Source organism: Numida meleagris, chromosome 5 (assembly GCF_002078875.1).
Source record: "Numida meleagris isolate 19003 breed g44 Domestic line chromosome 5, NumMel1.0, whole genome shotgun sequence".
NCBI lineage: Eukaryota > Metazoa > Chordata > Aves > Galliformes > Numididae > Numida > Numida meleagris.
The window spans coordinates 22,680,858-22,704,707 of record NC_034413.1 but is presented as its reverse complement, the minus strand read 5'-3'; the positions used below and the strand labels follow the sequence as shown (position 1 = coordinate 22,704,707).

General features: G+C 35.8%; 1 protein-coding gene across 2 annotated transcripts in view; it reads left to right on the top strand.

Annotated features, from left to right (window-relative positions):
• The window catches only part of POLR3A (RNA polymerase III subunit A), a 35,120-nt gene extending 14,458 nt beyond the window's left edge, over positions 1-20,662 (top strand). For both annotated transcript variants that reach the window (XM_021398873.1, XM_021398874.1), the window contains 15 exons: positions 515-626; positions 1,312-1,430; positions 2,722-2,859; positions 3,838-4,008; positions 4,727-4,840; positions 9,341-9,427; positions 9,510-9,592; positions 11,794-11,964; positions 12,553-12,646; positions 12,757-12,849; positions 13,256-13,420; positions 14,013-14,177; positions 14,501-14,632; positions 15,999-16,131; positions 18,327-20,662. In XM_021398873.1, the coding sequence (XP_021254548.1) occupies positions 515-626; positions 1,312-1,430; positions 2,722-2,859; positions 3,838-4,008; positions 4,727-4,840; positions 9,341-9,427; positions 9,510-9,592; positions 11,794-11,964; positions 12,553-12,646; positions 12,757-12,849; positions 13,256-13,420; positions 14,013-14,177; positions 14,501-14,632; positions 15,999-16,131; positions 18,327-18,475 (1,926 nt within the window). In that variant the 3' untranslated portion in view covers positions 18,476-20,662. The remainder of the gene's footprint in view (positions 1-514; positions 627-1,311; positions 1,431-2,721; positions 2,860-3,837; positions 4,009-4,726; positions 4,841-9,340; positions 9,428-9,509; positions 9,593-11,793; positions 11,965-12,552; positions 12,647-12,756; positions 12,850-13,255; positions 13,421-14,012; positions 14,178-14,500; positions 14,633-15,998; positions 16,132-18,326) is intronic.

Genomic DNA, 23,850 nt, shown 5'->3' with positions numbered 1-23,850 from the left:
TTTTATACTGCGAGCTTTTATCTTTTCCCTCTGGCTGGAAATGGTAACAGAGGAACAAAGTACTGTGGGGAATGTAGTAGTCCTTCTCTTCTGAGAACCAGGTACATTCATTGCATGATGTTATGATGTGGAGTACCAATAACCGAAAATCATAAAACCATGACAGAGAGCATTCCAAAATTACTTCTTTGTGGAAATTGTTCACATACTACAGTGAACAGCTTAGTTCAGTTTTTTGTTTAACTAGCTTAAGCTGGTGCTGCTAACAAAAGAGGTTGTAATGTCCCCAGCTACCCCTGTCTTAACCCAGCAAAGAATTATTTTGCAGCAGACTGGAAAGTTACATGAGTTAGAAGTTGCGACTTACTTTACCAAAAGCAACTTTCAAGCTTATTTATCTTAATTCTATTTTTAGTTCCCTGTTCACTGCTGAAGGCATTGCTGTCAAGTGGTAGTATATTGTTTATGTATGGCTTTTTTACTAATACTGAATCTCTGAATTCTTCGATTTTAGGCCTTAATCCTCAAAGAACTCTCTGTTATCAGGGATCATGCTGGCAGTGCCTGTCTCAGAGAGCTGGACAAGAGCAACAGTCCCCTTATCATGGCTCTCTGTGGTTCTAAAGGTAGGGATAGCTGAGTTTCAGAATTAATTTGCTAATTCCATCTCTTGTTCTCAAAATTACTTGTTCTGTCATGATGGCTTATTTCATGCAGACAGTTGTGCAAGTACTAAATTCACATCTTGCAAATTTGAAGTGACTCAGTTACTGCTAGTCAGCTCTTGTTAACTGAAAGTGAGCTGCTGAACTATTTATTGTATCTTTGTTTTTTTGTACTAGTTGAAAAGCATCCTACTAGAACTTGTTCTTAAGACTTGAATTCATTCATACAAAGATTTTTGTTGAACTTCCACTTCAAGTATCTCTATCACATGGAAAAATTGGCCAGAAATGATTCCTTGAGAATTAGAAATAACAGAAAACCATTTTCACTGCAAATTAAGCTTTTTCATTCTCTGAGGCTTAATTTGTTGTAGAAATCATGATGAACACTTAACCCTTCATTTGAAATAAATGCTGAAATATGCTTATTGGAGAAATTGTGAATCAAAATATTTAGGCTAGGACCATGGGTTTTATAAACCGGAATCCATAATACAAAACAGGATAGTATAAGGTACCACGAATGTCCATGGCTCAAAGAAAATACGGAATTGTTAGTTATCTTCATAGAAATGAAGGCAACTCTGTCGTTAGAGTGCTGATATTACTCATTTGCAAGTGAGATTTTTTTTTTCCTCCTTTTCAGGCTCCTTCATTAATATATCCCAGATGATCGCGTGTGTAGGTCAGCAGGCTATCAGTGGGTCCAGAGTTCCTGATGGATTTGAAAACAGGTCTTTGCCTCATTTTGAGAAGCATTCTAAGGTAAGTCTGTATGTGTACAGTAAACTGTAAAGAAAAGTGAAACAAGTTAACTTAGAACATTTTAAGAAAGGTGCATAGTAAAGAAATAAGAACACATACATTCAAAACATTTCATATTAACTGTAATTTTAACTTAGTAGTAGCGTTGTGAATTGTGGGACATTTCATTTGCCTGAATATTTACAGTTAGGCCTTGCTGTTTTCCATAAACCTCTAATTTAGTAATTTAAAGTAAATCTGCATTTTTGGGTCTTAACGAGAGTTCTAAAATGACTTGCTACTTTCTGTCTTGCTATCTGTTTCACTATACTAAGAGTTTTCAATACACCTTTTGAGTGTATTATCTAGAAACATGCCAGAAAACATTCTGGGGTCTGTTTCGTTTTTTTTTCTTTTTGTACTAGGATATATATCATTGGATGCTTTGTACATGGAGCAGTGAGGAATCATGCACTTGTTAATGCAAATCAATGAGATTTGTGGTTTGTTGGTTTGATTTTTTATTTTCCTCAACTGCTCATCTGAAATTTAATGATCACTAGAGAAAGTTCTTTATACCAGTCATCAATCGTGCTAATGGATTTAACTCAAGTGTCAGATGATAACCATGACACTTGTATCTGTCACTAAAGTCCAAATTTCAATTTCTGAATTCTGCAACATAAAATCTTCTATTTCCTAAGTTAAAGAAGGAAAAAAAAATCATGGGTTATATAAGGCTGAAAAATTCAAATTTTAACTCCAACCTTTTTTATTGAAAGTACTTCCTATTACATAGTAGCATATGGTGGTCTTCAGACATGAGCCTTTTTGTAGCTTATATATGGTTCTATGTCATCATGGAGACAACTTAGCGTTATTCGACTTTGCATGCATAAAGTTCTTTGTCAAGAACTGTTCTCAGTCATCATAGGAAAACATTCAAAAGAATTAGTTACGTACATATCTCCATATATTTTTCTGAATTCTTTGGTCTCTAGCATGAACATTTGTATAATCCTTTTAATTCCCTTACCATTAAGTGAAGTCGACTTGTCAGAAGTTGGCGTAGTGTTTGAAAGAGTTGCTAGAGGCATAGATAGACTTAAACAATAACTAAAATCTGGTTTAGTAGTTTGGAAAAAACTAGGTGAGGGTATTGAAGCCTGTGTTAGGTTTAAAATACGTTAAATTTCAGAGCTAAGTACGACTGAGACAAATTGTTCTATACATATATATCAACTGACTATCTTTTTTTTCTGTTACGTATGTAAAGAATATTATTTCAACTTCTTTCTACTCTTTCCTGTAGCTTCCAGCAGCAAAAGGCTTTGTTGCTAACAGCTTCTATTCTGGGTTGACTCCCACTGAATTTTTTTTTCACACTATGGCTGGTCGAGAAGGTCTGGTTGACACTGCTGTAAAAACAGCTGAAACTGGATATATGCAGGTAACTGTCAGTAGAGTGGGAGCTTCATCAATTTTTCCAAGGGAGACTATTTCTTTTAATGCTTTTTGGGGCAGGGGGCAGTGTACGTGTTTTGTGTAGCTGTTTTTGTTGTTGTTGTATGTTTTTTAAAGTAAGAATAGTTTATATTGGGAAGTAGATTTTGCTCTGTTCTCTGATAGATGTGAGGCTTGTGAGAGACCTCAAGCAATAACACAGTAATATGCTTGTGTTAAGCTGTTTGAATATGGGTGATAAAAGCCCTCATTCTAGGTAATTATTGAGGACTGCTTTCTAGGTGCTGTAAATTTTGTCCAGATATCATACACATCATATCACATAGATTTGAGCTGAATGCTTTTTCAGATTTGATATTTTGATGATAAGAAGCAAAAAATGCATCTATAAGACGTCTGGATGTATAAATATGTCTAAACCTTTCTTTTAGTATCTGTCCTGTTTAGGTGGCAGGCTGTAGAGACTTGGACTTTCCAGAAAATGAAGCTATGTAAGAGACAATAGCTAGCTAAAACTGTTGGAAAAATGGCAACTACTGGCTTTGATGAATGGATGGGCTAATTGTTTTTTATCAGTGAAAGTAACTGTTGACTGGTTTTGTTGCTGTATGCAAAATTAATATCACTTGAGAAACAAACCTGACTAGAAGAATACAAAAGAATATAAGACTTCGAAATCTTTTTTTTTCTTGTCACAAATGACCACAAATAGTCTTCAGACTTTAATAGATCATTGCAGTCTAGAATTTAGGAATTCTGTGGTATAGGAAACAATGACAAAATTGTATTGTGGCTTTAAATTTTGTTACTGCTGTCTCTTGTGCTGTGGAGAAGGTCTAGGTGAATGTGTGGCTTTCATGCCTGCTCAGTCAAATGTACTTCCTGACTCAATTTTCTATAATTTTTATAGACCCCACCAATAAAACAATCCTATTTTATCTTCCGTGCATCTATTTTTCCTCAGAGACGGCTGGTAAAATCCCTTGAAGATCTTTGTTCACAGTATGATCTGACAGTCAGAAGTTCTACTGGTGACATTATTCAGTTTATTTATGGAGGGGATGGCTTGGATCCTGCAGCAATGGAAGGGAAGGATGAACCACTGGAATTCAAGCGAGTTCTGGACAATATCAGAGTAAGGATTACTGACATTTTGTTCCATGTGAAAAGACTACTAAGCATGTGGGAAGAAGAAAGAAATTATGCAGAACATTGTTTCAGTTAAAGAATTTAAATCACCTTTTTGGCGGTCCTGATCAGGGTTTTTAAGCACATGTGTGCTAAGAGTTGTTGATACCTTTCACACTAGAACAGAGTGACTGGAACCAAAGTGTATGAGCAGTGAAAACCAGTATTCCTATGTACATAGGTATAGATAATACCAAATGGTAGTGAAGTTACTGCTGGTTCAGTCAGATACTATGTTGGATCTAAATTACACAAAGTAATTCTTAATTAAATCAAGACTTCTTTGTATGCTGAATTACTTCTTCGATCATCCTAACATTTTGTTGAATAACTCTGGAAATATTGTGATGTTTTAAAACATTACTGTTTATTTTTGGTTTTGCTTCTCTTTTCCACAACATACATAAAGCTTTTTGCTCAAATGATTGTCCAAGTTTCTGTAATCTGAGCATAATAAATTGACAGAATTAGAAATCTAGATGTGTACGCCTTCAGATTTACTTCAGCACAAATGTATATGGGCTGCCTTTTCGCAATAGTCAAACATTGAGTTTAAAAAATACTAAAGGATACTGTTAATCAGTTGCATATATCTCTATTCTATGTCTCTACAAGGAAATTCCATTTATTTTTATGTGAAGAATTTTTGTTTTTTTTTCTCTTAGGCTGTATATCCATGCCGAAGTGAACCAGCCCTTAGTAAAAATGAATTGGTGTTAACATCTGAATCTATCATGAAGAAGAATGAATTTCTTTGCTGCCGAGACAGTTTTCTGCAGGTAGTATCATTATGTCACTTTCTTACCATGCTGTTATTGATCTTACCTTATAATTCAAGGAAATTAAAATGCTTTTATCAATCTGTAGGAGCAGTGGCTGAATTTTTTGCATTAGTAACAGGGATAGTAGTTTGCTCAGAAATATATTTCTGTACATTTTAGAGGTGGGGAGGTAGGACAAGTCATTCTTAATATGGTAGATGTTCACACCACAGTAACATAAGTTAGTGATTTGTGAGTATAAGTAATCATTGATCTGATTAGAGGTATGTTGCTGGAATTTCTGCTTATAGCACAATGGTACAGTAATGTGCTTTCTCCGGGATGTCAGAAAATAAATAATCCTCACTGATTCCATATTAGAAACTACTATTTTATCTGTTTCATGCATTCGTTGTGATATTATCGACCTTCTGACAAACAGCTTTTAGGAATTTGCTTGTTTTCTTTCAATAAACTATATCCTTACACCTTTTTATGTTGCTTTCCTTAAATACTAAACCAGCTAAAAAACTTGAGCCGTATGAAGCACTTCTCTCAATATGGATTTATCTTCTGGGAAATACTTGCATATCTTTCAAGGATGAGTAAATGTTCTCATGACTGTTTGCACTTGAAATTGTAAAAAAAACTATTTGTTTAAAAGAGCATATGTATTTGAATATTCATGAGTATCCCACTTGAGACTACTTTAGGAGACAATGATTAAAAACTGTAGAAATAAACTGACCATGGATGTGTAAAACCTTGATGAACCTTCTGATTTCTGGCAGTGATGACATCGTGAATTTAGTAACCTAGTTTTGAAGGGTTTCTTTTTAATAGATCAGAGTACTTTAGAGCTCTAAGGAAACAAAAGCAGTAAGCAACCTGATGTGCATTGCTAGAGCGGAGCAGAAAAATCATTTGTATCAATAGTTGAAATACGCTGTAAATCTCAGCTGTACCTGTGAGGGGAAAAAAGGGAATACGCCAGTGTTGATAGATAAAGCTGTTCTTCTTGAGGCTTGATTCTTTTTTAGTCATATCTGTAAAAGTTAACTATATTTGTCCTTCTGAAATGTTACATTTACATAACCTTAACTTATGAGCTTCACTTTTGATTTTTAAGTTTCAACTACTGTTACTTTTTCTTATTTCTTTTCCTTTTTTTTCTGTTCATCCTTGAAGACGTTAACTGAAACAGGTTATGAAAAATATAATGAGGTAATTGTAGCATGTGTGTGCACTGTGTGAGCATTAATGTTAGTGCTTTTAGCTAAAGATGTGTATATAGTGCTAAAGGAACTGATTAGCATATATACATTACTGCTTGTTAAATTCTAGTCTAGGTGTCCATCACAATAATTTAACCAAGTCCTTTTCTAATGATGAAAACCATGACAAATGAATTTATCACTGCACTAAGATTTTTAGTAATCTGAGGATTTGAGAAAGCTTTCTTCTGGTACGTAACTTTCCTTTCTAGAATTCATTCTTTCAATTTGTGTTAACATTGACATGTTTTTTTTTTTTTTGGTTATTTCTTATCCCTTCCTCTACTTTTTCTTACTTCTGTTACTTTACAAGGAGGTTATTATAATGGGCTTAGTCTAGAAAGCAGGATGTCTAAATTACCTGTTCCAAGCAGGCTGTGTTCATTCAGCTCGTCCTCACTAGAGGGAGATCATCTGATGGAAAAAGTCCATTGTTGGCTGGACCAACTTTCAGCATGGCTTGACATTTTAATACAAACATGTCTAAATATATTAAAATACAGCAGAAGGAAATTTTTTTTCATATTGTAATGAGGAAACCTTCTCAATATTTTCTTTTCAAGAAAACTATTTTCCTATTTTCTGGAGATGACAGAAGATAAACACTGGGAGGTGTGGTACAAATACAGAAAAGGCTTAGACAGCCAGTGGAACATGCAGAGCTTACCTAATGGGTGTGACTGGACTTGAATGGCTGCCTGCTTGTATTTCAGTGGGCTTCCTAACTGTGAGAATTCCTATATTAGCTGTGCTTAACATACATAAATACTCCTACTAACTTAAGTGTTGGGAAAAACTTACTGAGTTGGTTTAGTGCCTTTTTGTTAAACGTGTCCTGACTAAAAGACTTCATAGGTTTGGACTGTATGAAAAAGATGATTTGAGCTCTTGGGAGCTGCATGTGTGTGCTTATGGAGCATCACGTTCAAGGTGATAACGCCATAAACAGGGACAGACTCAGAAATAGTCAACTACCTCTGCTTTTTATTTGTAGCCTGAACTAATCCGTAGTTGAGATAAACTGCTAAAAGATCATGGAAAGTTGAGAGTCATAGGTCGCTTTTCTCTATTACTTCTGCATGAATAAAACATTTTGATAATGAAAAAACTCTTCAGAGTTTTATCTTATATTTCTCACCGTTCTTTCTTTGTTCTAGTACATGAAAGTAAAAGGTACTCAAATGATACATTATTTATAATGCAGAACTGTATATATAACATAATGGTTTATAATGTTAGACACTTAAAAAATACATATATATTTTACTACTTCAGGACTGTGAAAAAGTTGGCAATAAAATTGGCCACAATGCTATTTGCTAACAATAAAATTTGCACAATGCTACTGTTGCCCTATACTGCTTTGGTGTTATGTCCTTTCCTGTTGCAGACCTCCGTATGACCACGTGACTAATTCTTCAGTCAGTGTGACAGGCTGTCTTGAGTTCTTGTGGTTGTTACTATTATTATTCCTGTCCCCTGCTTTTAGGAGAGTAAATAAAAACAAAAGAGCTTATCCTGTGGTGTTCTAGAGGGAGAAAAAAGAAATACTGCAGGACTTGGAGAAGATTACTCAGAACAATTGAGCTGGAGAAAAAAACACTGAAGAGACGCTTTAAAAAGTAATTCCACCTTGAAATACACTACATTTGTGGAAGAGTGGAAAGGGAAAAATACAGAAAATACGATACCAATTTCTCCCTCTAGAACACCAGGGATTAATCTTTCTAATACTGCATTATTACTTTAAACTTATTTAGAAAATAATTACATTTATCAGTTTTATCCAAAGATTTAATGATAAACATTTTTCAGAATGGCACAGTTATTTCATTTGTGAATTATGATTTACTGCAGGGGAAAAGGGGCTGAAGTCTGTGAATGCAACCTATGTCATCCAAATGGGAAACAACATAAAGCATCCATTTCAGCAGCACGCTTCTTTTGTCAGTTCCTTCATTTGATCTTTGTTCTGTTAGTCACAGAACATAATGAACTGTCTGCAAGTACCTGGAATGTCAGTAAGAAGGTTACTATTTTGAGAATTTGAGGATTCTGTTAGGATGTAATATAAGTGTTTTGATAGTGATCTATGAATGGAGTCATAAAAAAAAAAGGGGCAGTTACTCAAATATTTACTAAACTTTGCAAGTAATTTTCAGTGCCCAGCTACTGCAGTAGTCGGAAGGAGTCCTTTAGTGACTGAAGAGGTGATACTACACAATCATTCTGGTTGGCAGGCAGGATTGTTAGGGTAAAAGGGTTTAAATAGTCTCTAAAAATCAAACTTTTTGCTCTTCTGTAGAGGTTTGCTTAAATCGTTGTTAAAGTGGATGGAAAGGATTTCCTCTTGGTTTTTAATTTTTTATTTATATTTTGGTTTTGATAAGCTGTTGTGGTAATGACCTACCCTGAGTCCACTCTGATGGAAAATTTCAGTCGTGGACCTCACGTTTCATACCTATGTCCAAAGTATGATACCTTATGGATGTCTTTCTAACAGTATTATTTCAGTTGGCATTCCAGTAAAGACTATTAAACTACCTCTGGGTAAACCTAATAAGAAAGTGACTAGATTATGTATTAATATATTTTAAATGCTCTTGTTTGCAAGATCTCTCCACAGCATGAAGAAATTATTTGAACTATGTAACGTAGACTGATATATTTCTATCAGTTTTGAGAGGTTATTTTTTTGTATTTGACTTTTTTTTTCTGATTCATTCCCCAACCCCACCCCCGATAAAGTATGTCTTTGAAACTCTGAACAGTTATCATTGGGAATCCTCTACATACCTCTCTTGCTGTAGTCTTTCCATTTCAATTAATTTTGAATTCTGATAAATGAGTGAGAATGGTTTTGCCATTACAGTAAGAAAACAAGATTTTTGAGGGGGGGTTTCTTTTTTTTCATATAACATTTTTGACTGGAGAAAAAGTGTTTCATTGAGTGGTGAGTAGGAAGGAAGAATCGACCACTGACAAATCTCTTGTTTTCAGTGTGTGCTCAGGAAGGATGCTTTTATTCAGTGTGGACCATGTTCTTCCATGTGCTGCTACTAATTCACAAGAGTGAATTTGATTTGCTAAATTTTAGTGTGTTTAGTCTTAATGTTTCTCTCTTCATATTGTGCAATTAATTTATTGTTGTAAACATTTCATTTGGATCCCTAAGCAAATAATCGCTGAAGATTTCAATATGAGGAACATATCTTTGCTCACTGTTGTTTCCATGTAATTTCAGGAAATCAAAAAATTCATCAAAGGTGTTTCTGAGAAGATAAAAAAAACTAGGGACAAGTATGGTATCAATGACAATGGCACAACAGAGGTAAATAGTTTCAATGGGTTAAGTATGTTATTTTGAGTCCTCATAAGCTATTTCTTTTTCAACTATTCTATTCTCTTTTCAGCCACGGGTTTTATATCAGTTGGATAGGATTACTCCAACACAACTAGAGAAGTTTCTAGAGACCTGTAGGGACAAATACATGAGGTAAATGTTTGCCTTGTTATTTTCTCTCTATTTATTTAACCAGTTTAGTATTTTTGCTTTGTTTGCTGTCTAGGAGTAACTCAAATGCTAAAAACAACATTTTGCTATTTTTACTCTATGGATTCTATTGTGACTGCAACACAAATAAGTGATTGACCTCAAAGACCTCAATAAAAATTGCAAGACTAAGGTGGGGTGTTAATAAAAACAGTATTACCACCTACAGATGGGTTTCTTAAGGCAGAGTTGAGCATTGTGTGACAGTTCCTAAAATTCTACAGAGACAGTTTTCATCTTTGTCTTGAGTCCTAATCAGATTCTTCTGTTAGAAGACTCTCATTACTGATTTGTTTAGTTTCCTCTTACACTGCAGGAAAATACTTTATATTTCATGTTATATTCGTTTAATTCCTACATCAGGAGATTTGACCATATAAAGCTAGCTGCTTGAATTCAGGCATATTTCTTCTGAAATATCAGGAGTCATACTACTGTAGTGGGGAGGCTACAAAGATGATTGGGGGCCTGAAGCATCTCCCTCATGAGAAAAGGCTGAGAGACCTGGGGCTGTTCAGCCTAGAGAAGAGAAGACTGAGAGGGGATCTTGTTAACGCTTTTAAATATCTAAAGGATGGTTGTCAGCTGGATGGGGTAGGTAGGCTTTTTTTCAGTGGTGCCCAGTGACAGGGCAAGGAGCACTAAGCACAAACAGGAACACAGGAAGTTCCATCTGAACATGAAAAAAAACTTACTTTGAGGGGGATAGAGTACTGGAACAGCCTGCCCAGAGAGGTTGTGGGGTCTCCTTCTCTGGTGATAATCAAAACTACCAGGATGCTTTCCTGTGCAACCTGCTGAGCTTCAACAGGGGGGTTGGACTGGATGGGTTTCCAGAGATCCCTTCCAATCACTATGATTCGGGGATATCAGCAGGTACGGTTTTCTTCTGTAGCTGATTACCAGTTATTTCTGCAGATCCTGTTTTGATAGCAGATTCTGGTAAAAGCCAAAAACAATTCGTTCAGAGTGGGAGAGGATATTATTTAAATGCCAACATTTTTATATCCGTTGGTAGACATGTTCCCTTCCTCCTCTGATTGCAAGAGATTGTTGCCTCCCAAGGGTCTGTGAGAAGTAATAGATGAATAAGTCAGTTTCAGTCCATAACAATGCTGATGGTTTTTCTTGATCGAAGCTGTCCATGGAGAGCTATGTCACATTTTGTACAAAAATATTCTTGAATCTGTTATGGACTGTTCAGAATCCTTTTTAATTCTTTGTTACAATAAAGTAGTAGTAAGAGATGCGAACATCCACACTATCCATTAAGAGTTATTTCATTTACTTAAAGGTGTACAGTCTCCTGAGATTTGCTTACTGGTAGGCAGTCGGTGGCATCCAGTTTGTTTGATTTTGTTGTTGTAATTTGATTACTCACATACTCTTAAGATATTTGTCTTACGTGTTCTTAAACATGAAGAGCTAGTAACATCACGCTCTTTGTGAGCTTAAGAACATTAAATGCAGGACCTGAAGAAAATTGTAGGGGAGAATGTAAACCATGTTGAGATTGCATGGTATACTATAGTCAGCTTCATTTTCTGTCTTGTAAGGACAACTAGTACTCCAAGTACATAAATTTTAGGACAAATATGGGATGCTCCCATTAAATGCGTGACTTGAAGGGGAAGCAAGTCAACATACAAGTTTTATTCTTAAGGTGAAAACAAGGAGGCATTAATGTCTGGATTTTGTTCTGATTAGAAGTAGTCTGCTTAGTAATTTATTGAAGACTTAATGAAGATCTCTCCTGCTTAAAAATATAAAGGGGAATTTTGAAAATATTGGTAGGGGCGTTCCCTGAATGTGGAATCCAGAATCTACTGTTTGATGGTTTTGGAGATGAGGGGACAAGCATTTTATTTTCTGTTACGGGATGTTATTGTGAGGCTGTGGAATGTCTATATGATAAGGCATCGTCTTGTCTTGAGTTTGATCACTGTCTTTGTGCATCGGTTACCTTCTAATCTCTCCTATTACTTATTTATGAACAAAACAAGCAACCAAAAAAAACCAACCCACAAGTAATAAACTCCTTTTAAATCTACCAGAATAGTTTCTATCTTTGCTTGCATAGGATAGCCTTACTGAGTTCCATGTTCCTTCCTATGTTTTTATGAGATAATTTCTTTCTTTCTCAGGGCACAGATGGAGCCTGGTTCTGCAGTAGGAGCTCTTTGTGCACAGAGTATCGGTGAGCCCGGCACACAGATGACTCTGAAGACTTTCCATTTTGCTGGGGTTGCTTCAATGAACATTACTTTGGGTGTGCCAAGAATCAAGGAAATTATTAATGCTTCAAAAGCGATTAGGTGCTAACATTTATTTGTTTATTTTTAATTCCCTCTCTAAGTGAAATCTGATGGAAAAATATACAGTGGTAGCATTTCCCTGTTGTCAGTATCATACTAGGCAATACTGAATCCATAGAATACCCAAACAAGAAGAATCTAATGTCTGTGCGACTAAGTGATGATTTGAAGCCAGAAAATAGAACAGTTTTGTGGTTTTGTTTTGCTTTGTTTGAAAATTAAATGAGACAATTTTTTTATTCAAGTTTAATGTTCTGTTGGCATCTATCATATTGTGAAGCTTTCTATTGTTTAGTGATAGCTAAAGGTACCTGTATATCCTTGAAGTTATTCTTAAATAATACTAGAGTAGTGTGGGCCATCAAAATAGTAACTATTGTGTTATTATGATTTCTTATGTATTTGCTTAATTTTTACCAACCTGAAGTACATGAATATTCTTAAATGTATCTGAGGAAGCTCAAGATCTTTCTGTGTTCTTAAATGCTACTCTTAGGCTTCATAAGGTGAGCTGTAATTCACGTTGCCATATCTAATCTAGTTTAGCAGTTTTCTAACTCTGTTTTTTTGTGTGTTTATTCCTTGTAGCACACCTATTATAACAGCACAGTTGGATAAAGATGATGATCCTGATTTTGCCCGCCTGGTTAAAGGAAGAATTGAGAAAACTTTGTTAGGAGAGGTAGGAAAAATTGTATTATTGGCAATGTCTTAAATACAAACATTAGCCAATTACTATAAAGCATTTTAACCATTCTTATATGCTAACTATTTCATCTTCATCTCTTCAAGATATCAGAATATATTGAAGAAGTGTTTCTTCCAGATGATTGTTTCATCCTAGTGAAGCTGTCTTTGGAGCGCATTAGACTATTGAGATTAGAGGTGGGTTTTTCAGCTCTTAATCAGAACATGCTTTGCAAAGGTTCCAGAGGGTGTCCTAATCCTTTCACAGAAATAACAATGAAAGAAAAGAATGGAAAGTCTATGAAAGGGGAAATACAAAGTGAACAAACGATGTTCTGTGGCTGTATTACATCTATATCTTTTGCCTTTTTTTACTAGCAAAGTGGATAATTTTTCTTATATTTGGAAATGAGAATGTAAATTCATTTCTTAGCGTCATTCTCAGTGCAAGAATATAATTATTTTCCATCTTTTTGTTTTGCTTTTTTTGCAATCCACTTTCTGATTTTCTGTTGGAAGAGCAGAAATCTTGGCTGCTGCGTGGCCTTGAGAGATTTACATATGTTGAGATACTCAGGTTATTACTGACTGACTCTTGTCACAGGTGAATGCAGAGACTGTGCGCTACTCAATTTGCATATCTAAACTCAGAGTGAAGCCTGGAGATGTTGCTGTCCATGGAGAAGCAGTCGTATGTGTGACACCTCGTGAAAATAGCAAGAGTTCAATGTATTATGTACTGCAGTCCCTGAAAGAAGAACTACCAAAGGTTAAAACAAAGGCTCTGTCTCATGTTCTTGTGGGAGATATTCAGTTATAATAACTTGGCTGTTTTAGTGAGAAGATGAAATAGTTTTTTTAGGTATTGATAAGATTGAAGGTGATCCGGGTACAGAACTTCTGATTTGATGCTACTGCTATTCCACTAAAACTAAGATTCTGTTAGTAATCTTTATTTATAAAATTGTACCCTTGGTACTTTCATTACAACTGGTGTTTTTGCAGCTTTGTGAGGAGACAGGCTACTCTGACTTTTAAGAATACTGATAAGTCAACCGTACTATTGGCGGGATGCTCTTTCAATTTTGTAGATCTACCATTCAGAGAGACAGGTCTGAATGTGAGGATGTGTGATGGGATAAAATAGACAATGTAGTGAGTGAGGTTACTGGTACAGCATGAATGTCATATTGCACTGATGTGTATATAAAAGGGCACAAAATCTGATTACGTATGTATTTAAATTTAGTATCTGTTCCAAAGACTGAAGTTTCGAAACAGGTTTAAATTCTGGTTAGGGTTTCTCTTTTATATTACATTACTGCAGACATAAGAATAATTCATGTTTTTGTTTTGTGCAGGTTGTAGTGCAAGGTATACCAGAGGTTTCTCGAGCTGTCATCCATATTGATGAACAAAGTGGTAAGGAAAAATACAAACTTCTAGTTGAAGGTGATAACCTGCGAGCTGTTATGGCTACTCATGGAGTGAAAGGAACAAAAACATCCTCTAACAACACTTACGAGGTAATGTGCAAGTGGGTACGGTTGGTTTTTTTTGTTGTGTTTTTCCCGCAGCATCTTTGAGCACAAAAAAGCACTTGTAATAGATGCTGCAATTTATTTCTAATCAAGCCTGATTTCACTAATAGTTATCGGGATAGATAAACACAAGAGAATAATTTGGCCGTCATCACAGTTCACTTCAAAGCTTTTTCTATAAATATTTTTAAAGCAAAGGTGTACAAAATACTATTAATGTCAGTATTACCTGATATTGGATGGTATTTGTTCCAGGAACATGTGTTGTCTTAAGGTTATTCATTAATTCTACATAATCTTTCTTGTAGGTAGAGAAAACACTAGGAATTGAAGCTGCTCGAACCACCATTATCAATGAGATTCAGTATACAATGGTGAACCATGGTATGAGCATTGACAGGAGGCACGTTATGTTGCTGTCTGATCTTATGACTTACAAGGTTTGTACTATTCTTTTTTTTTTTCAGTCTAACATTGGCCTGGTTATACAAATTAATTTTACCATCATTGATAATTGCGAGTCAGCTAGGGAGATGGATCAGTCATAAGTTTAAAGAATTGTAACTTGGATGGACTAAATGTTGTTGATGGTGTATCGGACAAAAATGGTTGATGAAACATGGGGAGTGAGTGAAAGTTCTATTTTGATTGAAGACACGTTGATACGATGAATAGAGAATCATAATTTCATACTGGAAATCAGAAGCTTAAAAATAGCAGAATGAAAATCAACTGTTTGGGTAACTATGCATGCAATTTAAGACTTGCTGTGCAGAAAACTACATGGGGTGTGGTTCATAGCAGCTGCACTCTGTTTAGCAGTCAAAGAATACAGGCATTACAAATAGAATCAGATTACATTTAGAGTATCGAGAAGCTTCCAGAACTTTTTATTTAAAAAATTCTCTGTTCTTTACTGATTTAACATTATTTCTTTTTGCCTTCACATCCAAAATGTTTTGGTTTTTTTCTTAGATGTATTTGGGTCCACTTAGTGAAGCCAGATTTTCCACTGTTGCCAGCCAGAGTGCAAGGGTTTGATCTGGAGGAAAACAGATGGAGGGAGTTAAGAATTCTCCCAAAACTGTAGGGCTTTGTTGTACTGAGCTGCAGCAGACCCCAGGGCTGGCTGTGCAGAGCTGCCACACAATGAGGAGAAAGGGCATCGGAGTGCAGCACTTTACACTTTTTGGGCTCCTAGCATGCATTCTTTCACCACAAAGTTGCACAGAGTCTGTTATAATTGGGATGTTTGTTAGAAACAGAGGCAGAAATACATCAAGATAGTTTAAAAAGAGAAGTGTTTTCTTCTGGAGATTGAAAAAATGAAGATTTAACATGTTCTGTAATTTTCTGGCAGCTGAAGTCAGATTTGTTCTTAGACAATAGGCAGTAGTTTCAGTATAGCGCTTTCATAGCACTACTCTGAGACACCACAGAAGTTTGCAGCACAGCAACTAGCTTATATGTGTGTGTTTTTTCTCATGACCATGTTTCTTTCATTCTTGTGTTTCGATATTCTTGTGTCACAAGATATCTTACTAGGAATTTATATCTGTTTCTGTAGTGCATGAATAATATCTTTTGGTTTAAGTACTTGTTACTATAGAACTACTGACCTTCAAGATGCTTAGCTGTGAAGCAGCATATTATGAAAATGCTATATAGTAGGCAGTACTTCATCTACTACTTGTCTCATGTACTTGTTAGAATAAAAAATTACATTTTTGTTGTTCACTTGATTTCCTTCTTTACTAAGCATAACTGACCTTGAGCTGCTTTCTTTGGGTTTCTCCATCAATCAAGGGTGAAGTACTGGGCATTACTAGGTTTGGACTGGCAAAAATGAAGGAAAGTGTGTTGATGCTGGCTTCTTTTGAAAAGACTGCAGACCATCTCTTTGATGCTGCCTACTTTGGACAGAAGGACTCTGTTTGTGGTAGGTATTGCAAACCCTGTTGTAGTTTGTGGTCCTTACCCCACAGCTGTAAACCTCTTCAAAGTATAATAGATTTTTTTTTGGCATTTTTAAGCTTTCTGTTCAACTTAGGTGTCAAAAACTTCAGGTCTGAGACTGATCCGTACTTCTTGATTCTAGAAGCGCGGTTTATGTTTCTGTACTTCTTATCTCAGTCAGTTGGACGTTTGTCTAACGTTTCTTGAGGAGGACATTTACTTATGTGGATATTCTATTACATTAAACTGAGAAAAGGAGAGGTCTAAGGTTTTACCCTCTTCATCATGTCTTTAAGGCCTGATTCCACACTGGACAGTAGTGAAAAGAAAGTATCTTCTCAAAATTCCCTCTGAGATAGTAAAATCTTGTTTTGAATGATGTGGAAACTAACAGTCTTTTCATGTTGCCTTCTATATAAATATTTTGGTTCAAATGTGTGAATGGAATGGACAAAACAAAATCGTTGCCTGTCTCTCCAAACGGAAGCAATCTTGCAGGCTTCCTTGTAAGAAAAATTGCTGTGCAACTGCCTGACCTGGTCATCACTAGTTATCTCTTTGAATTGCTATGAAAACGCTCTTACTCACATTTTTGCATCTCCAGAGCAGGAAAACTTAAACACTGCCAAGAAAAATGAGTATGCGCCAATATTAACTATACATGCTGAACTGAATGGCATTTCAAATCAGTGCTTCTACAGAATGTGTGGATGTAGTTTTGGGCAATGTGGCTTCTGAAACTTTTGGTTTTTTTTCACCTGAAAAAATGAGGAACAGCTGATTTGATGCTTTACATACATAAAAGACAAGCATTTTTTCCTGTGCATTGCTGATGCCACCTTTTAGTGGGCAGAGCGAGATCTTAGTATGTGTTAAGATGAACACATATATAACATTCCTGTTCGATACAGCAGTGTTTTCTGTTCAAACACTTTCTGCTATGTGTGGCTACTGCCAGATGCTGCAAAAGGAGATGGAGAGAAAGGGCTCCTGGTTATTTAAACTGAAGTATTGCTAGGGGAGAATGATTCCCAAAATCTAAGTGCTGTTTCCATGGTTCAGGAGTTGGATCTGCTTTGAAAGGTTATTATGTAAAACCAGGAAAGCTTTATTTCATTAGGTTTTAGAAAGGTATTTCCTTAATACATTCTAACATGTATGCTGTAAGGGCTGTTCAGAGAAGTAGGCCTAAATATACAGTAAGTAACACCTAAGATTTCTATTATGCACAGGATTTTTAAGTACATAATGCTGGAGTGTACGTAGTAGAAATGCAACGGTGCGCTAAGAGCAAAAATACTGAATCTTCATTTCTATAAATAAAAAAAAGTATCAGTCAAATCTTGCCAGAGTTTTAAGGAAATCATCTTCAACCTAGGATGTTCATTCAAATGTACTGTTTTTTACTGCTTATAGGACTAGTTTGTTGTTGTTGTTTGTGTTGGTTTGGTTTGTTTCTTTTAATGCATATGTAAAGGGCAATATTCTCATTCCTGAGTGTGTGTGTGAAAGTGTTGTTTGAATAAAAAGTCTGAAGAGATAAAAACATTGGTATCTGATAGTTTACTTTTAATATGGCATGCTCTTGAGAAAAATTGAGTACATCAGAATGTCAGAAATACGTGAGCACATTGCTGGGAAAACTTAATAGCAAAGAAAAATAAAGCAGACAGACCAAATCTTTAAGTTCAAACCAAGCAATTTTTGAATTATGAAAATACAATAAATAAAAACAGTAAACTAACGTAGTGAATACACCTCTTTCACTGGGAAATTGCAGATGCTTGAAGGGAACTTGGCCAGATTTGACTGAATTCTTTGCTCTGACTCAGAAAATGAATATGAAGTGACTTTGCTGTGCAACTTCTGGTGTTGGCACCAAGTGGAATGCGTCTTCTCCAAAAACAAACCTTCATGTGCTGTTATTGGTAGAGGTGTTTGAGTTGAATTTTTACCTATCTAGAATTTAACTAGCACCCGTTAAATAACATACTGATCTAACATTCTGATAACCATAACATTTAACTTAATCTAGTAAAGAGAAATTGGTTTTCACATGTGAGATTCAAGGAGATTTGATTGGTGATATGTTTGGAGTGGACAAGTTAAAGCAATTACAGTTTATCTAAATCTTTATTCTTCAGGTGTTCAACATGTTGGATTTTTTTCCCCCTCCAGGTGTTTCTGAGTGCATCATCATGGGAATCCCAATGAATATTGGAACAGGACTTTTTAAGCTTTTGCACAAAGCAGATAAAGAATCAACACCTCCTAGGAGGCCTCTGATATTTGATAATAATGACTTTCATATCCCCATTGTTACATAACATTTGGGCTTAATACAAGGTAGAAAAACAAGAAATAGCAAGGAAGCATAAGGAAAGTGTATTATCAGTTCTGTGTGTCTGAATGACTGAAGTGGTAAGTGAAAAACTAACAAAAGAATTGCCTCATTACTTACCATCTGTTGCTTGTACAGACTCTTAAAGGAGAGATTTCTCTGTACCAGAGAGTGGAAATAAACGTAAGTGTGTTTCAGCTGATGGTTTTCTTCATGTGCTAGAATTTTCCATGGTACAAATAATAAAAATAGAAACATGCTTTGGAATGACTTGAAGTTCTTAGTACCTTCTGGGAATTACTTCCCAGGCTTGTTGATGCTAGTTTGTATAGGAACCGAGTTTGTTTCTTCACCATCACAAGCAAAGTTCTGAATTTTTGGCATGCAATTCCTGCTGCCTATGAAGTAAAAAATAGTGTTCAGAATATAATATACATGTTACAACATCAGAGACAGTGTTTTTTTGTTTGGGTTTTTTTAAGAAATGATTTATATCTAGATTACTGAAACTGATGAGAAATAATTCTGCTTCGGGTTCTCTTGTGGCAGGGCTGAACAAACATTGAAAAGCATGTCAAAACATGGTATTGTAGGAAAGGAAGTGCTGCACTTGGAAGTATGTGCTCTGTGTGGGTGGATCTCAAGTGTCAAACCTACTGTTGCCATGCTTTGTGGTTCTGTAGGCAGTGCAAACTTCTTGTAAGCGAATAGTATTGCTAAAACCTCATAGTAAAGCTACGCATGTTTGGGAAAATAACTCCACAACTTGCTCATTATTTCCTGAGAACTAGACTATTCTGGAGGCTGAAGGAAATTTTGAGCAACTGATGACCATGAGAATAGTATGCTTAATGAAACTGTACTATTGGCTACAGATGGAAGTGAAGAGTAAGCATTTGTCATGAAAAACATATTTCTGTAATTTATAAGTGTTCGGTAAAATTTGTGCAATATGATAGCTTGCTTAATTTTTAGATATTTTCATTACTGTTAACGCGTGAAAGTTGTTCTTAACTCAGTATTGGACAGATATATTCAGACTTGATTGAAAAATAGCTCCTGAAGTATTCTGTAAGCTTGCACACCGTACATTTGGAAATGATGTTTCAACAGAAGCAGCAGAGGTCATTCTATAGCTCCTGAGAAGTGGGACTTGAAGAAAATCAAGTTCCTGAATTCATTCATCCTGTGTTAACTTCAGGAGTGCTATCAAAAGTGTCTGAAATATTTGTTCTTAGTTTGCTTTTTTTTGTTTAGTATTTTTCCTTTATCCAAAATCGTTATCCAGGAAACGGTTTTCCTCCCCAGGATTGTACTTTAGGATGTAGCTACAAGAAGTGGCAGATTGTGAAATAGTTACTAAGTTCTGAGAAGATGATTATAAGAACGTGATGATCTATAAATTTCCATAATATAGCACTTGTTGTTACACTGCTGAAATCTGTAATTTACAGCGGTCTTTTGGGAGCTTCATAAGTGAGCAGGGTCATCTGAACAACTTAATTCCATGTTGATACGTAAAGCAGAAATGGAGAGGAAGCTGTTTTCATGCATGGACATGAAATGATTTGATGAAAGTGTTTTAATCTTTAGCCTACTAGACTAGTTTTCAGAGTGAATACACATTGTAAATTATTTCAGTGTAGCATGTTTAAATTTAGTGCTGTGGAGGGAAATTGTCTTGGTTCTTTCTCTTGTCAGCAGTACTTGGGTATGGAGTGTACTCAACATCAATCAAGGAAAGCGAAATAGAGAAACTGAAGTTGTACACTCTTGAGGTGGCTGAAGAATCTAGCATTTAAAAATGAATGAGTCTGTGCTGCAGTTTGTCTTTACATGGCAACCAAAAGAAAAGCGTAATGCTGCTCAATGTATGTAAATGTAAATGTAAAACCTGTTGTTTTAAATTGAGGGTTCCACTGTTCTTAGATTCTTCTTTAAATTCACCTACTGTGCAGAGAAGACACAATGTAAAATTCAGTGTTGCTGTTCTCAAGTGTTTTTGTATTTTTATGTAGTATGGAGATATCCTTCTGTCTAGATTTTGGCAGGGTAAAGATTTGGAATGTAACGCATTTGGTACCTGCTCTGAAAGCCATATGTATTTTGCTGTCTCTCTTTTAACAGTTAAAGAATTAAGAATAAATTAAAATTTTCTTTGTGATCTCTGCGAGATTGCCATTTAACAATTTGTCTGTATAGAAGTCTACCTATTTCTTTTTAAAGATGCACGTATAAGACAGGTGGGGGCCAAATGGAGAGCAAGCCAGTAAAGCTTTCCTGTGGATAAGTACTTTGTCATGGGAAACAGTAATGAATGAGCTTGGCATTTTTATGAGTACCTTCCAAAGATTCTTCTGCAGTTTTAATTGTGTGAGGTTTGTATTGGTATGAGTGGCCACCTAGTTTTCTTCTGTAAATATGGTGAAATGCAGCTATTGAAATGGTGGCTTTACTCTTTTGTGTGTCTTAAGTATTCAGTAAATTACATCTGTTATCATTGCCTTTAGAATGACAATCAAAAGAGGCAGAGATTATAATGTAAATCTTGTGTTTGTTTATTGATGCATTATAATTTCTGCATAATTGATTAATGGGTGACCTGACCCTCTCTCTCTCTCCCTCGTCTGCTTAGTTAAGGCAGTTGACAATTACTGAGTTTTCCTAAAAAGAAGTTTCTCATAGCTGGAAAGAGGCATCAGTGAGGGCTTAATATATACTACTGCTGTACTTCTTAAGTGATGACAGTTTGGCATCTATGCGGTGTCCTCAAAGGAAGAGAAACAATGGCTCAAAGAGCCATTGCAATAGGCAATTCCTCAGTTTTGTAGCATTGGTGATCACTGTGCTTGCAGACAGGAATGTCTTCAGAAGCTCATAGCAAATGACATAAAGATTTCAATAGTATCTACTTCCATGTCTAAATTCTTCTGGAAAGAATATAACTCATGAATATTGTATTTTCAAAAGGATTAGCTAAAACGATGTATTTAGACCTGGAAAAATCTGTCAGTAATCAAAATGTGGAGGGGGAAGAAATAACAATGTAATAAAAATAAATTTGCCTGGGATTTTCTATTGCCTAAGAACAGAAAAAAGAGATCAAATTAGAAAAAATATATTAATGCTTTAATGCACAAATACTTTATGGGTCACTTAGATGTAGCTAATAAAGTGAAAATTTTAAAGCATTCCATCGAGTGTGACTAGATCATATTCCATATTTTTTTTGGAAAAGAGATATTTGAGTTGCAATTTTTAATTTAGAAAGGGTTTCTTTTTTTCAATGTTGGAGCTAAAATACAACTCTGAGAAGGAAGGTAGCCTGCCAAAATGGTATATGTGAGGAGGGAGGAAATAGAGTCCTGATGTGCCTCTTTCATGAATTGGTAAAGACTTGCTTATCTTTTGCCCCATCTTGCCTAAAAAATAATTTAAAAAAAAATACAGAAATGATTGTTACAATCTGCGTTTGTTCTCTATAGTGAATGTTTAAAAAATAGCTCCAAGAGCTTCTCTGAAGCATGAAGTTCTGGCAGCTCACTGGGTATCATCTCGCATTCTGCAGCTGCTGCAGAGCTCCAGAGCAGCATTGGATTAATAATGCTTGAAGGTGATGCTGAGAGATGCAAGATAGCAATGTCTAGGGCTGAAAATAATACGAAACAGGTGATCTTGTTTATACTCACAATTGAAAACAGCAAAATATATGAAGGATGACTTCCCCTTTACTGCACGAAAGCTACAAAGATGCTGTTGCTTTCCAAGAGCCTTTCAGCTGTGTAACTCAGTTCACAGGAGTCTATTGAACAAGAACTTAGATTGTACTTCAGAATTCTGTTGAGCATGATCTTCTTTGAATTTAGTGTTGTCCTAACCACATTTCATTCTGATTATGGAGTATAGCTATGTACATAGACTGCTCTGAGAGTAATGCTTCCTGTTCATTTCCATGGAAACAACACTAGCTACAAGGAGCACGATAACACTGTTTGGTAGAGCAAATTCTCAGCTACACAGAAATGTTATTTTTCAACATTGTCACCACCATTAGCCAGTTTATGCAGATGAGCTGATTGAAATGCTATTCATTTTGTGGTGTGACAGCTGTGCTTGGCCATTGGGAACATGGCTTGTCTTACATGTTGCCATCACCACTGCACCACCCACCACCTCATTGTGCTCACATCCACTGTTTGGTCTTCATTAACATTCAGCAAGCATTGATATACATCCATGGGTGCCATTTTTTCCACATCTTTGCTTCATTTGCACTTCCATGTCAGATGCCATTCTGTCAGACTGCCCCATTGCTGCCATCTGTCATATGGTAGCAAAACGTAATGGAAGATTGTTGGGAAGGTTCAATCTCTACTGCCATGCCACCAGTATCCTCCTCTGACATTGTGGGCCAACATGATTAGGAGATATGACTGTTCCGATAGCAATAAAGCCTCTGAATTCGCCAAATGCTTAAAGATGTTTCTTAATCCAAAAAGTCTGTCTTCTGAGATTCTAATCTGCAAGATTAGAGTATTTACTCTTCCTTTTGGAAGAAATGATAGGACATGTAATTGACATAGCACGGGAATAGGGTTGTTTCTCCAGTTGTTGCGGACAGAAGGAAGAAAAGTGGTAGACAATGCAAAAATAACAAGGGAGTATGGAAATAGAGCAGAATTTCATGTCGGTTTGGGGAGAGACATGCCAACTAGGTGAAGTGGCACGCAGATGTTAGTAATCTCTACAAGCAGTCCTAGTGAAGCAATGGAAATGGCAGAAAAAGAACATGCATTTCTTAGAATTAAGATTTCATCATTTTTACTGGAGATCAATGTGACAACTGATAGTTAAATCATCATTCAGTCATTAGGTGATTACTAATAATAAGTAATACCTGAATTATTTTATTTCAGTTATACGATCTGGTTATAACAGTTACTCAGTCAACTGTACAAAAATACAGCACTTGAATTACAGTGACATGCTGTAGTTAAATGTAAAAACTGTGTATACTGAATTCTAGTACAGTCCACGCAGAAGATGATATACAAATATATAAAAGGGGGGAGCAGTTAGGAATCTGGTGTTGATAACTCTGGTGAGATCACAAGCATTCCTGGAAATATCTTATTTGAGGGCTTTAAAATCATGTGTAATGCCTGCTGCTAGGCCAAGATATGGAAATGACATCAGTTAATTTGCTAGTGGTGGTGCCTCTCCCACTAGAAGACAAGCTATGACATCTGTGAAGATCTTTAGCAGAGTCTGTTGTGGTGGGACAAGGGGAAATGGTTTCAAACTAAAAGAGGAGAGATCTAGATTGGATATAAGGAAGAAGTTTTTACAATTATAGCAGTG